Source organism: Puma concolor, chromosome E4 (assembly GCF_028749965.1).
Source record: "Puma concolor isolate L17-30 chromosome E4, mPumCon1.1.hap2, whole genome shotgun sequence".
Lineage (NCBI taxonomy): Eukaryota > Metazoa > Chordata > Mammalia > Carnivora > Felidae > Puma > Puma concolor.
Genome location: NC_141683.1, coordinates 53,924,570 through 53,936,811, shown reverse-complemented (window position 1 = coordinate 53,936,811; position 12,242 = coordinate 53,924,570). Strand labels below are relative to the sequence as shown.

Genomic DNA, 12,242 nt, shown 5'->3' with positions numbered 1-12,242 from the left:
AAAAAAAAAGGTTAGAGTGGGAGAGAGCCAAAACATAAGAGACTGTTAAAAACTGAGAACAAACTGAGGGTTGATGGGGGGTGGGAGGGAGGGGAGGGTGGGTGGATGGGTATTGAGGAGGGCACCTTTTGGGATGAGCACTGGGTGTTGTATGGAAACCAATTTGACAGTAAATTTCATATATTAAAAAAAAATGAAAAAATGTAAAACAAAACAAAAAAAATATTTTTCATTTAGGGGCACCTGGGTGGCTCAGTCGGTTAAGCATCTGACTCTTGGTTTCAGCTCAGGTCATGATCTCATGGTTCGTGAGTTTGAGCCCTGTGCTGGGCTCTGCACTGACTGTGCAGAGCCTTCTTGGGATTCTTAACTTTTCCCTCTCTCTCTACCCCTCCCCCACTCATATTTGTGTTCTCTCTCTCTTTCTCAAAAATAAGTAAATAAACTTAAAAAAAAAATTGGGTGTCCAGGTGGCTCAGTTGGTTAAGCATCCAACTTCAGGGCAGGTCAAGATCTCGTGGGCTGTGAGTTCAAGTCCCATGTTGGGCTCTGTGCTGACAGCTCAACACCTGGATCCTGCTTCAGATTCCATGTCTCCCTCTATCTGCCCCTTCTCTGCTCTCTCTGTCTCTTAAAATAAATAAACTTAAAAAAATATTTTTTAAGGGGGGTACCTGGGTGGCTCAGTTGGTTGGGCATCCGACTTTGGCTCAGGTCATGATCCAGTGGTTTGTGGGTTCAGGCCCCACATTGGGCTCTGTGCTGAGGGCTCAGAGCCTTGAGCCTGCTTCGGATTCTGTCTCCTCCTCTCTCTGTCCTTCCTCAGCTTGCACTCTTCCAACTAAGCCAGCCAGACACCCCTTTAAGTGAAGGCATTTAAAAAGAGGTCAATGAATTAGTCAACCATTGCTGTGGCAATGCTACATAACAATGCTGAAATGTTTGCTGGCTTACAAAACAAATATTTAGGTTTTTAACTCATGGGTCTGTGGGTCTGGAGGGAGACTCTACCTCTTTCTGTGTATTGGATTCAGGTCTTTTTCACAAGTTGCATTTTGAGTCTTTTGGCTTCTTGGTCCACTATCATCATCATCATCATCTTCCTTTTTTTTTTTTAATTAAAAAAAATTTTTTTTAAAGTTTGTTTATTTTGAGAGAGAGAGAGCACAGTCGGGGGAGGGCAGAGACAGAGGAAGAGAGAGAATCCCAAGCAGGCTGTGTGCCGCCAGCACAGAGCCCGATGTGGGGCTTGAGCCCACGAAACTGTGAGATCATGACCTGAGTCAAAATCAGGAGTCAGATGCCCAGTTGACTGAGCCACCCAGGTGCCCCTCTATTGCCTTTTAAACCATCCTTTGTAAGTACCACTTGTATTCTTCTTTTCCTCTGGTAATTATTTCAAGTAAGTCATTTCTCCCCTTTTTTTATTTCATCAGATCAAGTATACTGTTTATCTGGGGAATTGTCAACTTTTTATATACTATCTTCATTCACCTAGATTTTTGTCCTTATATTTACTATATGAAACTTATTAAAATATATCTTTTATGTCTTTTTGCTTGCATATAATTATATTAGGACTTATTAGGTTTCATGTGACAGAAACTCAAACTAACTTATGGGGCACCTGGGTGGCTCAGTTGGTGAAGTTTCTGACTTCGGCTCAGGCCATGATCTTACAGTTTGTGAGTTCAAGCCCCGTGTTGGGCTCTGTGCTGACATCTTGGAGCCTGGAGCCTGCTTTGGATTCTGTGTCTCCTTCTCTCTCTGTCCTTCTTTGACTTATGCTCTGTCTCTCTCAAAAATAAATAAACAAAAAAAAAATTTAACTTACGCAGGGGTGCCTGGGTGGCTCAGTTGGTTAAGCGCCGACTTCAGCTCAGGTCTAGATCTCTTGGTTTGTGAGTTTGAGCCCTGTGTCAGGCTCTGTGCTGACAGCTCAGAGCCTGGAGCCTGCTTCAGATTCTGTGTCTTCCCCTCTCTCTGCCACTCCCCGACTCACACTCTGTCTCTCAAAAATGAATAAATATTTAAAAAAAATTTATTAAACTAACTTATGGAAAAATAATTTATTGAAAGGGATATTTCATAGAATTAAAGAAATAGTGGATTTACCAAGACTGAGGTTTGGAACAGATAGAGCTATACCTCAGGATTGTCTCAAACAAAATGGTAGGGACTCAACTAAGACTGTCCTGCTTGTCTGGCTTTAGGATATACTTATCTCTTTCATTCCATATGACCTTCTTCATATGGGGGAAAACATGGCTACCAACAATTCTTAGTTTATCTAAGAATAACTGTCATGATGAAGTCTTTGGTCACCAGTCCAAAAATCTTAGGAATTGGGTTAATTGGTCTAAGTAGTTTGGATTCAGTGCCCATCTTTGGAACTGTTTGGCCATGGTGTTGAGGTTTCTATAAAAACCATGAGATTTGAACAGAGGGAAGGCTTATTTTCAGAAAAAAAGGTCTTGAGATTATTGCTGGACAAAAAAAAAATAGGTATCCACTAAAGTAATGTGAATTACTAAGGCCCTTTTGTGCCCCTTTGTGCAGGAGTATACTTGCATACATCTATTCATGTTGGTGTGGCTCTTGCCTGAGAACTGGAATAATGGATGGACTGTTTAGTAAATAGGAACTATGGTAGGTTTTTTTTTTTTTCCCTCAAGACTGGATTTTTTTTTTTTAAAGCACAGAATAATTATAGTTGGTAAATGTTGTTCCAGATTATTCATGTCTGTTTTCTTATTGTAAATTAAGACTATTTCCTGTTTCCAGTGTTGTAACAGGCCTACTATAGTCATTTGAATTCTCATCCTAATAAAACTTGCAGCTTATCTTGTCCAATTTTGACTCACACTCATATATTCAGGGTTCTATTTTAGTTCAAGAGCTACTTGAAAATGAATAGGTGCAAACACATAATCTAAAAGCAAGAAGCTGGCTAACCACATTTGGCACGAAAAGAAATTGGACCATGTGCACCATGATTTTATACTTTTGAATGTGTTCAGTTATTTTGGGAAGAAGATAGCTTCCAGTTAGACTCTGCTAAATGTTGCTACACTGTTTCTAGTGTATATGTGAAATTGTAGTTTTAGGCATCCAAGTGAGGTGTTAATTTAAAATATATTGCTCATTTCACAAAAATGATGTGGACTTAAAGTGAGAATTAAAAGCCATTTCACTGGGTAGAATTGGTAGAATTGCTATCAGTGTGGGGATAAGCGTGTATTTAAGTGATTCAGTCAATCAAAAATATTTATTGAACTCCTTTGAGAAGGGAAAAAGGGGATGAATAGAAAAAACATACATCAGATTTTCTGTAGGACTGGTAAGTTTCCTGTCCCTTATTCTTTTGTACCTTTAAAATGCCTAAAGAATAAAAATGTGTATGCCAACACTGTAGTTCCCAGTATTTTTTTTTTTTTTTTAATATCTGAAGAGACATAACATTTTTTTGGTCAGATTTTACAGTCTAACTTTTGGATTATAATAGGGTAGCCTTTTAACCAAATGCCTTTAAAAGTCGTTTTGCTTTTGTGCACTGTTCTGTTTTACATGCTGAGTTGAAATGGATGTATTAGTCTTGAGTTCATAGAACAGTGAGCTCCGTATTATTTAAAAGACCCCTGCAAGTTTTCCAGCTGCTCTTTCTTTTGACTGGAAGAAATAATAGTAGATTGCCATAAAGAGAAAGTAACATTAGCATATTAGCATATTGCTTCATAGTAGTAGATTTAATAAATTATGTTTTGAATTGACTTGTGAAATGGAATTCTTCAGCACATCACATGGAATGAGAATCTTAAGATTAAGTGACTTTAGAATTCATTCAGTCCAACTTCCTATCTGATGCGGGAGTCCATTCTGCTACATCCAAGATAATTGACTTGTTTACTAAGCAGATATTTTTTGAGCCCATGTTATCTGTGCTGGCACTGTGCTGGGGATGTGTTGGTGAGTAAAATAAAGATAGACATGGTCCCTGCATGTCCCCTAACAACTTGTAGTTGAGTGCTAAGTTGGTCATTTGGTCTTAGCAGGTAGGGAAAAATTGACATGTTGACAACATTGAGCTTCTAATCCATGAACATTGAGTATCTCTTCATTTATTTAGATCTTTTAAATTTCTTTCATCAGTGTTTTATAGATTTATTACTTATAGATCTTATATGTATCTTATTAAGTTTATACCTAAGTATTTCATCTTTTTGTGATATGGTAAATGGTACTGCTTTTTTAAAACTTCAGTTCCAATTGTTCATTGTATGTAGGGAAGAAATCGACATTTGTTTACCTTGTATCCTGTGACCTTCCTATACTTATTAGTTGTAGGAAGTTGTTTTTGTTTTTGTAGATTCTTTGGGATTTTCTACATAGATAATTATGTAATCTGTGAATAGAGACTGTTTCATTCTTCCTTTATGATCTCTATACTTTTATTTATTATGGTGTTGAATCAGAGTGGTGAGAGAGGGCATCCTTGTGTTCTTCCAAGTCTTAAGGGGAAAGTGCCCAGTTTCATAATTAAGTATGTTAGCTGTAGGTTTTTTGTAGATACTCTTAATCAAGTTGAGGAAGTTTCATCAATCGCTAGGTTGCTGAGAGTTTTTATTTTGATCATGAATGAGTGTTGGATTTTGTCAAATGCATTTTGTGTGTAACTGACATGATCATGATTTTTCTTTAGCTTATTTTGATATGTTTTATTACATTGATTAATTTTTGAATGTTGTCAGTCTTACCTTGGGTGTAATTCTTTTTACATATTGTTGAATATAATTTTGTAGTATTTTGTGGGGCATAGAGAGAGGGTGACACAGAATCCGAAGCAGGCTTCAGGCTCTGAGTTGTCAGCACAGAGCCTGATGCCAGGCTTGAACTCAAGAACTGTGAGGTTGTGACCTGAGCTGAAGTTGGACACTTAACCCACTGAGCCATCCAGGTGCTCCTGAAATATTTTAAAGTGTTGGCTTTGCATTCTCAGATTTTTGTATTTGTGTGCAAGTGTGCAAATTTAGTAAACATCTGCATTGAGGTTCAAAGAAATGGAAATGTTCAACCAAATAAAGTAGCATTGGGCAAACTTCTAAAAGTATTCTTAAGGCCCTTGGAGGCAGGGTTTTATGCTTGTAATGAGTGCTGACTTAATTCTGAGGAACATGAGAAATTCTGGGCTGTGTTTTGAGGAGATCACAAAATTACTTTTGGTAAACTAATAGTTTTCTTGTTAGCCTGGCAGAATATCTAACATTTTCTTGGGCTAAAGAAAACCTCTTAAAAATGGACATCTTATTTGAATTGTATAGCCATTAGTATTCATTAACATGCTGATTTATTTATTTATTAAAAATTTTTTTAAAATGTTTTATTTTTGAGAGAGAGGGAGAGAGAGAGCACGAGCATTAGTGGGGGAGGGGCAGAGAGAGAAGGAGACACAGAATCCAAAGCAGGCTCCAGGTTCTGATCTGTCAGCACAGAGCCTGACACGGGGTTTGAACTTGCAGACTGTGAGATCATGATCAGAGCCGAAGTCAGCTGCTTAGCTCACTGAGCCACCCAGGCGCCCTTAGCATGCTGATTTAGAGTTAATGGCCAGGGTAGCTATTTATCACTTACACAAGAAGAAATTTTTTCTTTTTCTTTTTTTTTTTTTTTTTGAGAGAGCACACGCGTGCACGTTAGTAGGGTAAAGGGGCAGAGGTAGAGAATCTCAAGCAGGCTCCATGCTCACCATGGAGCCCAGCATGGGGCCAGATCCCACCACCCTGGGGTCATGACCTAAGCTGACTGAAATTGAGAGTCGGACACTCAACTGAGTGAGCCACCCAGATGCCCCAAAGAAGAATGTCTTGGGAGAAGACGTAACTTTTGATGGAGAGAGGAGAGGTGTGGAGAAGGTTCATTGTGTATGTAGTGACAGATACCAACCCTCAGTCTCTAGGAATAGGTGAGGAAACTTCAAGAGACAGTATAATGTAGTGGTTCAGAGCATGTACTTTTTTTTTAAAAAAAAATTTTTTTTTTTTTCAACGTTTATTTATTTTTGGGACAGAGAGAGACAGAGCATGAATGGGGGAGGGGTAGAGAGAGAGGGAGACATAGAATCGGAAACAGGCTCCAGGCTCTGAGCCATCAGCCCAGAGCCTGACGCGGGGCTCGAACTCACAGACCGCGAGATCGTGACCTGGCTGAAGCCGGACGCTTAACCGACTGCGCCACCCAGGCGCCCCAAGAGCATGTACTTTGAAGTCTGAATACCTGGTTTGAATCTTGGCTCTGCATTTGTTTTTTTGTGAGAACTTTAGCCTGATTGGTGCTTTTAACAACAAATTGTTCGACGCATTTGTTGAATATCTACTATGTACTAGCTGCTACACTAGGCATATGATATTCTCATGTAAATGAAAGAGTTGGAATTAGGGTTTATTTAGATAGCCTTAGCATCAGGGGGTGGCCTCAGGGTTCCCCGCCTTCTTTTCTATATCTCATCGTATCCTGCTCTCACCCATGCTCACTGTGATCTAGCTATTATGGCCTCCTTTCTCATAAGCCTTTTCTCATATCTGGGCTTTTTGTATTTGTTGTTTCTTCTACTTGAAGTTCTTTTCCCCTAGTTCTTTCCATGGCTCACTCATTCTTATTAAGCCCAAATGTCAACTGGGTCCATATTGCCTCCTGTCTTCTCATTACCTTTCATAGTATATATTCCAGTACGTGATCTTGATTTATTTTTTTCTATGTTATTTCTCTCTTCCATAAGAATGTTAGCTCTAGGAAGACTGGAACTAAATTGGTCTTACTCATCATTTAGTCTCCAGGTCCCATGATTGTTTCTAGTGCATCATAGAGACTCATTAAATATTTGTTGAATGGATGAATGAAAGCTGATACCTTAGGAGTCAGCCATATGAAAGGAGGCAAGAGCTAAGACCCTATAGTGTAAAAGAACTTTCGGTAATTAAAGAGCTGTAATGGTAAAGTGACAGAGGGAAAGGTGTGTTGGGCTTTGTAAGTCCTGGCATAATTTGGATTTTATTTGAATTTTAGTGAAAAGATTAAAAAAATTTCCTTTTAAGTTTATTCATTTTGTGAGAGGGTTAGAGACAGCATGAGTGGGGGTGGGGCAGAGAGAGAGGGAGGGAGAGAATCCCAAGCAGGCTCTGCGCTGCCAGTGCAGAGCCCAATGTGAGGCTGGAACCCATGAGACTGAGAGATCATGACCTGAGTGGAAACCAGGCTTAACTTAAGACTGGGCCACCTAGGCGCCTCAGTGAAAACATTTTAGAGTAGAGTTCTAATGTAATCTAATTTATTTTCTGAAAGATTTCTTTGGCATCTCTGTGAAGAATAGATTAGGGGAAGAGAGGACTGGAAGTAGGACTTGGGTTAGGAGACTTTTTTAGTAGATGAGAACATTGCCTGGATTAGGTTGATAAAAACGTCCACGAAGAAATGGGATAGATGTGGGATTTATTTTGGAAGTGGGGTTAACATGACATGTTTATGGGAGGAATGAAGAAGTAGAGATGAATTAAGAATGATATCCAAATTACTTATTTGAGCAACTTGATAGAAAGTGGTGTTATTAACTGAAATGGGAAATCTGAATGAGAAATTTGGAGGAGACGTTAGGAATTACATTTGGGTCACATTTAAGATATTGATAAGAATTCCACATGGAAATATAAAGTAGAAAGTTGGGGGGCGCCTGGGTGGCGCAGTTGGTTAAGCATCCGACTTCAGCCAGGTCACGATCTCGCGGTCTGTGAGTTCGAGCCCCGCGTCGGGCTCTGGGCTGATGGCTCAGAGCCTGGAGCCTGTTTCCAATTCTGTGTCTCCCTCTCTCTCTGCCCCTCGCCCGTTCATGCTCTGTCTCTCTCTGTCCCAAAAATAAATAAACGTTGAAAAAAAAATTTAAAAAAAAAAAAAAAGAAAGTTGGGGGGCGCTTAGGTGGGTCAGTCGGTTAAGCATCTGACTTTGGCTCAGGTCATGATCTCACAGTTTGTGAGTTCAAGCCCCACGTCCAGCTCTGTGCTGACAGCTCAGAGCCTGGAGCCTGCTTCAGATTCTGTTTCTCTCTCTCTCTCTGCCCCTTCCTTGCTTATTCATTCTCATTCTCTCTCTCTCTCTCTCTCTCAAAAAAAAAAAAAAAAAAAAGTTGGATTCCAAATGAAGACTTTAGAGGACATTTGGGTTGAGAGAGAAATTTGGGAGACTATTACGTATAGATGGTATTTAAATACATGGCAATGAGAGATACTGCTTAGAGAGATGTGTGTGGCAAGGAGTCATAAGTTCAGAACTTGAACTTGGGGAATTTCCAGCATTTAGATGTTAAGTTGAGGAGTGTCAACTTGGGCTTGAAGAAGGATTGGCCACAGAAAGAATATCTGGAATGTGTAGCGTCTTGGTAATCAAAGATTCTTGGGGCAGCCTGGAAGGGCAAAGACGTGGCCTCTAACACATACTGTTTTCAGAAACATTTACTTGCAAAATGAAAAATCTTTAGAGGACAGAAAAATGTGCTTGAAGGATTTAACATTTAAAAGGAAGGATATTCACATGTCCAACAGAATGAAATGATGGCTAGCTAATTACACTATCCTAGAATAGTTACTCTTTATTTTAAAGTTACTGGGAATTTTGAGTTTCGATGAAGATGGAAGTAATTATTAAAGTGTAACTGGAAGCTGAGAGTAAATCTTTTTTTTTTTCTTTTTTTTTTTTGCCAAGAATAATGGTGTTAGTGTCACCTAAAGGCAAAATGAGATATTGCAGCCATATTTATGTGGGGCAGAGAACAGAATAACTTAATTGGAAGGAGAAAAAGAACAATTCTGGGTAATTTTAAGGCATGCATCAGCAGACTTAGAGAGTCCTGTGTTCTTTAGCCCCAGTTTACTTGTTCTACCCCTCTATCACATTACCCCTTTGGTCACTGAGCAGATTAATATACCATTCTCTTTTGTCTTTTACATTTCAGCTCAGATATTTCCCTGAGTTCTTTCCTACCACCTTACTTAAAGTTGTCCCTATGCTTTTTGTAGCTAGTCATTGTTACAATAACATATTTTATCTTCTTCATAGCCTTTAGAGTGATTTGGAATTACATTTGCTTACTTGCTTGATTTCTTACTAGATGTAAGCTCCAGGAGAGCAGGCAACTTGTCTGCCTCAGTCACTCCTATAACCCTAATGCTGAGTACTGTGTTTGTTATGTAGCACACAGGTTCAGTTAAATTAGCAGTGTGAATATTTGAACTTCTGGAAGTGATAGACATTGTTGAGTTTCTGTGGTGTACAGATCTATCCAGAAAGCAGAATTACACTGTATTTACACTGTCACATGAATGAAATGTGAAAGCCTTGGCCTTTTCCCCACCCCTTGTGCTGATAAGTGGTAGTGTGTCTGGAAAAGAAAAGATACATGGTTTAGTGTATTGAATTCTTTTTTTTTTTTAATTTTTCTTTATTTTTGGGAGAGCACAAGTGGGGGAGGGGCAGAGAGAGGGGGACCAAGGATCTGAAGTGGGCTCTGCACTGGCAGGCTGATAGCAGCAAGCCGAGCCCATACAAGCTTGATACCACAATTGTGAAATCATGACCTGAGCTGAAGTCAGATGTTCAACTGACTGAGCCACCCAGGTGCCCCTGGGTGTTGAATTCTTATTAATTAGTAAACTTACGTGACACAAAGATATTTTAAGGTACAATACTTTTAGGAGATACGTTTTTGTAAACATTTGGATTTAATTATAAAGTAATTTCAGTGACTTTGTGTATGAATTTGGTTTCTAGTATCATGCTTAATTATTTCCTCTATTAAAAAAGAACAAAAATAGTAGTTCTAGGAGAAATGAATCAAGCAGTGGTAAATCTGTTTAGTTGAGATATGGGCGGGTTTGTGTTGTTTTTCAGGGCACAATATGGTTCTTTTAGTCTGGGAATTCAGGGTGAAGGGAGTACATTTGCATTATGTGGCCCAGTCCAAGAAGGTAGCCTCCCTAGTTTTGAGATAATTATCTAGCCAACAGAATTCTTTTTCATGTGAACCATTTTTAAAGGGTGAGTATTGATCATGTTCTTATTCATGCTGTTTTTTTTTTTTTGTTTGTTTTGTTTTTTTGTTTTTAAATCTCTGTAGTTTTGACCAGGTGGATGTGGGAAGAGAAGTTTGTAGAATTGAAATGGAGGTCAGAGCTTCATTACAGAAGGTTAGTGGGTCATCAGATTCTGTGGCTACACTGAACAGTGAAGAATTTGTTTTGGTTTCTCAGCATGCAGATGATACGTCTACAAAAGATGATGAAAAACCTGAACTGAAGGTATTTCTTTCTTTCTTGCTTTTGTTTATTTACAGATGATACTATTTTAAATTATTATTTTTTTAATGAGGTGAGACTGATCTTGAGAGATGTGTAAAATACGAAGGTTTTTCTCAAATACTGACCTTGAATAACGTCAGTCTTTGATTTATGCAGAAGCTAATTATTTGGTTTGTGTATTTTTAAAGTTTTTTGCTTTTGGTTCTTTATTTTTTAATTCGTAATTTTAGGAAGAAGGAATAGAAGGGAAAATAGAAAGAAAAGGATAATTGGGGAATTTGCCTTAAATTTATATAAGACTTAACCATTATCTGGATATTTTTGTCTCTCTTGCTGCTGGATTTTTAAAGTTAATTACATAAATAATTATGTTTTATTTGTACTTAAGAAACAACTGTATGGTTTTTATGTTTTAAATCAGCTGGTAGCATTCTAGTATGTGATTGAATAGGTGGCTTGTCTGAATTAAAAAAAAAATTAATGTTTATTTTTGAGAGAGAGTGAGAGTGGGGGAGGGGACAGCGAGAGAGGGAGACAGGATCTGAAGCTCGGGGCTGACAGGAGGGAGCCCGATGAGGGGTTTGAGATCGTGACCTGAGCTGAAGTTGGATGCTTAACTGACTGAGCGACCCAAGTGCCCCTTGCCTGAATATTTTTAAAGTATATGTCTTACATTTTTCGCAATTGAGTTTTTATTTGAATATGATCCATTTTCAAATTTTTGTTCTTTCCTAACTCAAAGAAAAAGAATCAAACAAACCCATATACATGCATGAGAATTGCATAAACACCCTCTAGAAACAGGAGTAGAGAAATTAGTCTGATATGCTACATATTGTTTGACTTTTATTTAGTATTAACTATGGCATCGAAAGTATATATGAATCTAATAAAATTTTATAGAAATTATAGTATTAAATACCCATTTTACATTATGTTGAGTATATATAGTTTTATAAGTGTATTAGAATAGTGGTTTTATTTAAATTTAAGTAATAGGTATTTAAATAAATGGCTTTAAATGTATTTAAATATTTGCATTGAAAAATAAGTATCTGCATTTTAGTTAGTGTGTTTAATTTAAGACCTTTATTAGGCTTTTGATCTCACCTGCTTTTAAGAGAAGGATGAGTCAACTTAAATGTAAAAAAATTACCAAGCAAGCAAAATTCGTAAAGAAATCACAAATACGTTTATGCTATGATAACAAGAAGTACGGCCTTTTGAATAACAGTCACAGTAGACAGTGTCCACTTAAACTTACCTGTTTTTCCCTTTAAAACACATAAATTTAAGATTACCTGGTTTTTAGAATGTGTTCTTAAGGAAAAGAAGAAAAAGAAAGAAAAATCTCTGTAAATTAGATCTTAGATCAGATACAGTTAGGTACAAGTGTATAAATTCTTAGTATTCAGTAACTTAGATTTAAATTTAAAATTTAGATTGTTTTAATTTCTTCTAGAAACAAAATATTAGAAATAGAAATAAAAGAAACCTTGAAAAGTCCAGAACCATAATATGATTGAAACAGAATCATCTTGCTTTGTCTATAGATTGTTTCTAATGGTGATGAACAATTGGAAAAAGCCATGGAAGAGATTCTGAGAGATTCTGAGAAAGGGCAAAGCAGTCCTCTTGCTGATTGTCAGAGTTCCAGTGAGAGTTCAGACCATTCATTTGGAGATGTTTCAGCCAGCCAAACAAATAAGCCATCTCTTCAGTTAATTTTGGATCCATCGAATACAGGTACTGCATTGAACTTTTAGACATCATAAAAGAAATGGGATAAAGTGATCCTGAAAATTTTAAGATGAAAATTAAAAAAAAACCCTGTTAGCTTTGTTTTCTAAGATCAGGGCCACCAAGTTTTTGGTTCTGCTTAAGAGTTCCCACTTTGGTTCTTA

At 37.7% G+C, this 12,242-nt stretch overlaps 1 protein-coding gene across 4 annotated transcripts in view; it reads left to right on the top strand.

Moving 5' to 3' along the window:
• The window catches only part of RABGAP1L (RAB GTPase activating protein 1 like), a 779,355-nt gene that overhangs the window by 56,216 nt on the left and 710,897 nt on the right, over positions 1 to 12,242 (top strand). Inside the window, exons 2-4 of one of the 4 annotated variants that reach the window (XM_086693117.1) lie at positions 10,158 to 10,206; positions 10,291 to 10,338; positions 11,892 to 12,084. In XM_086693117.1, coding sequence (XP_086549243.1) covers positions 10,201 to 10,206; positions 10,291 to 10,338; positions 11,892 to 12,084 — 247 coding nt within the window. In that variant the 5' untranslated portion in view covers positions 10,158 to 10,200. Of the gene's footprint in view, positions 1 to 10,157; positions 10,339 to 11,891; positions 12,085 to 12,242 lie in introns of all 4 variants that reach the window. The other 3 variants (XM_086693120.1, XM_086693118.1, XM_025921062.2) reach the window with 3 other exon arrangements.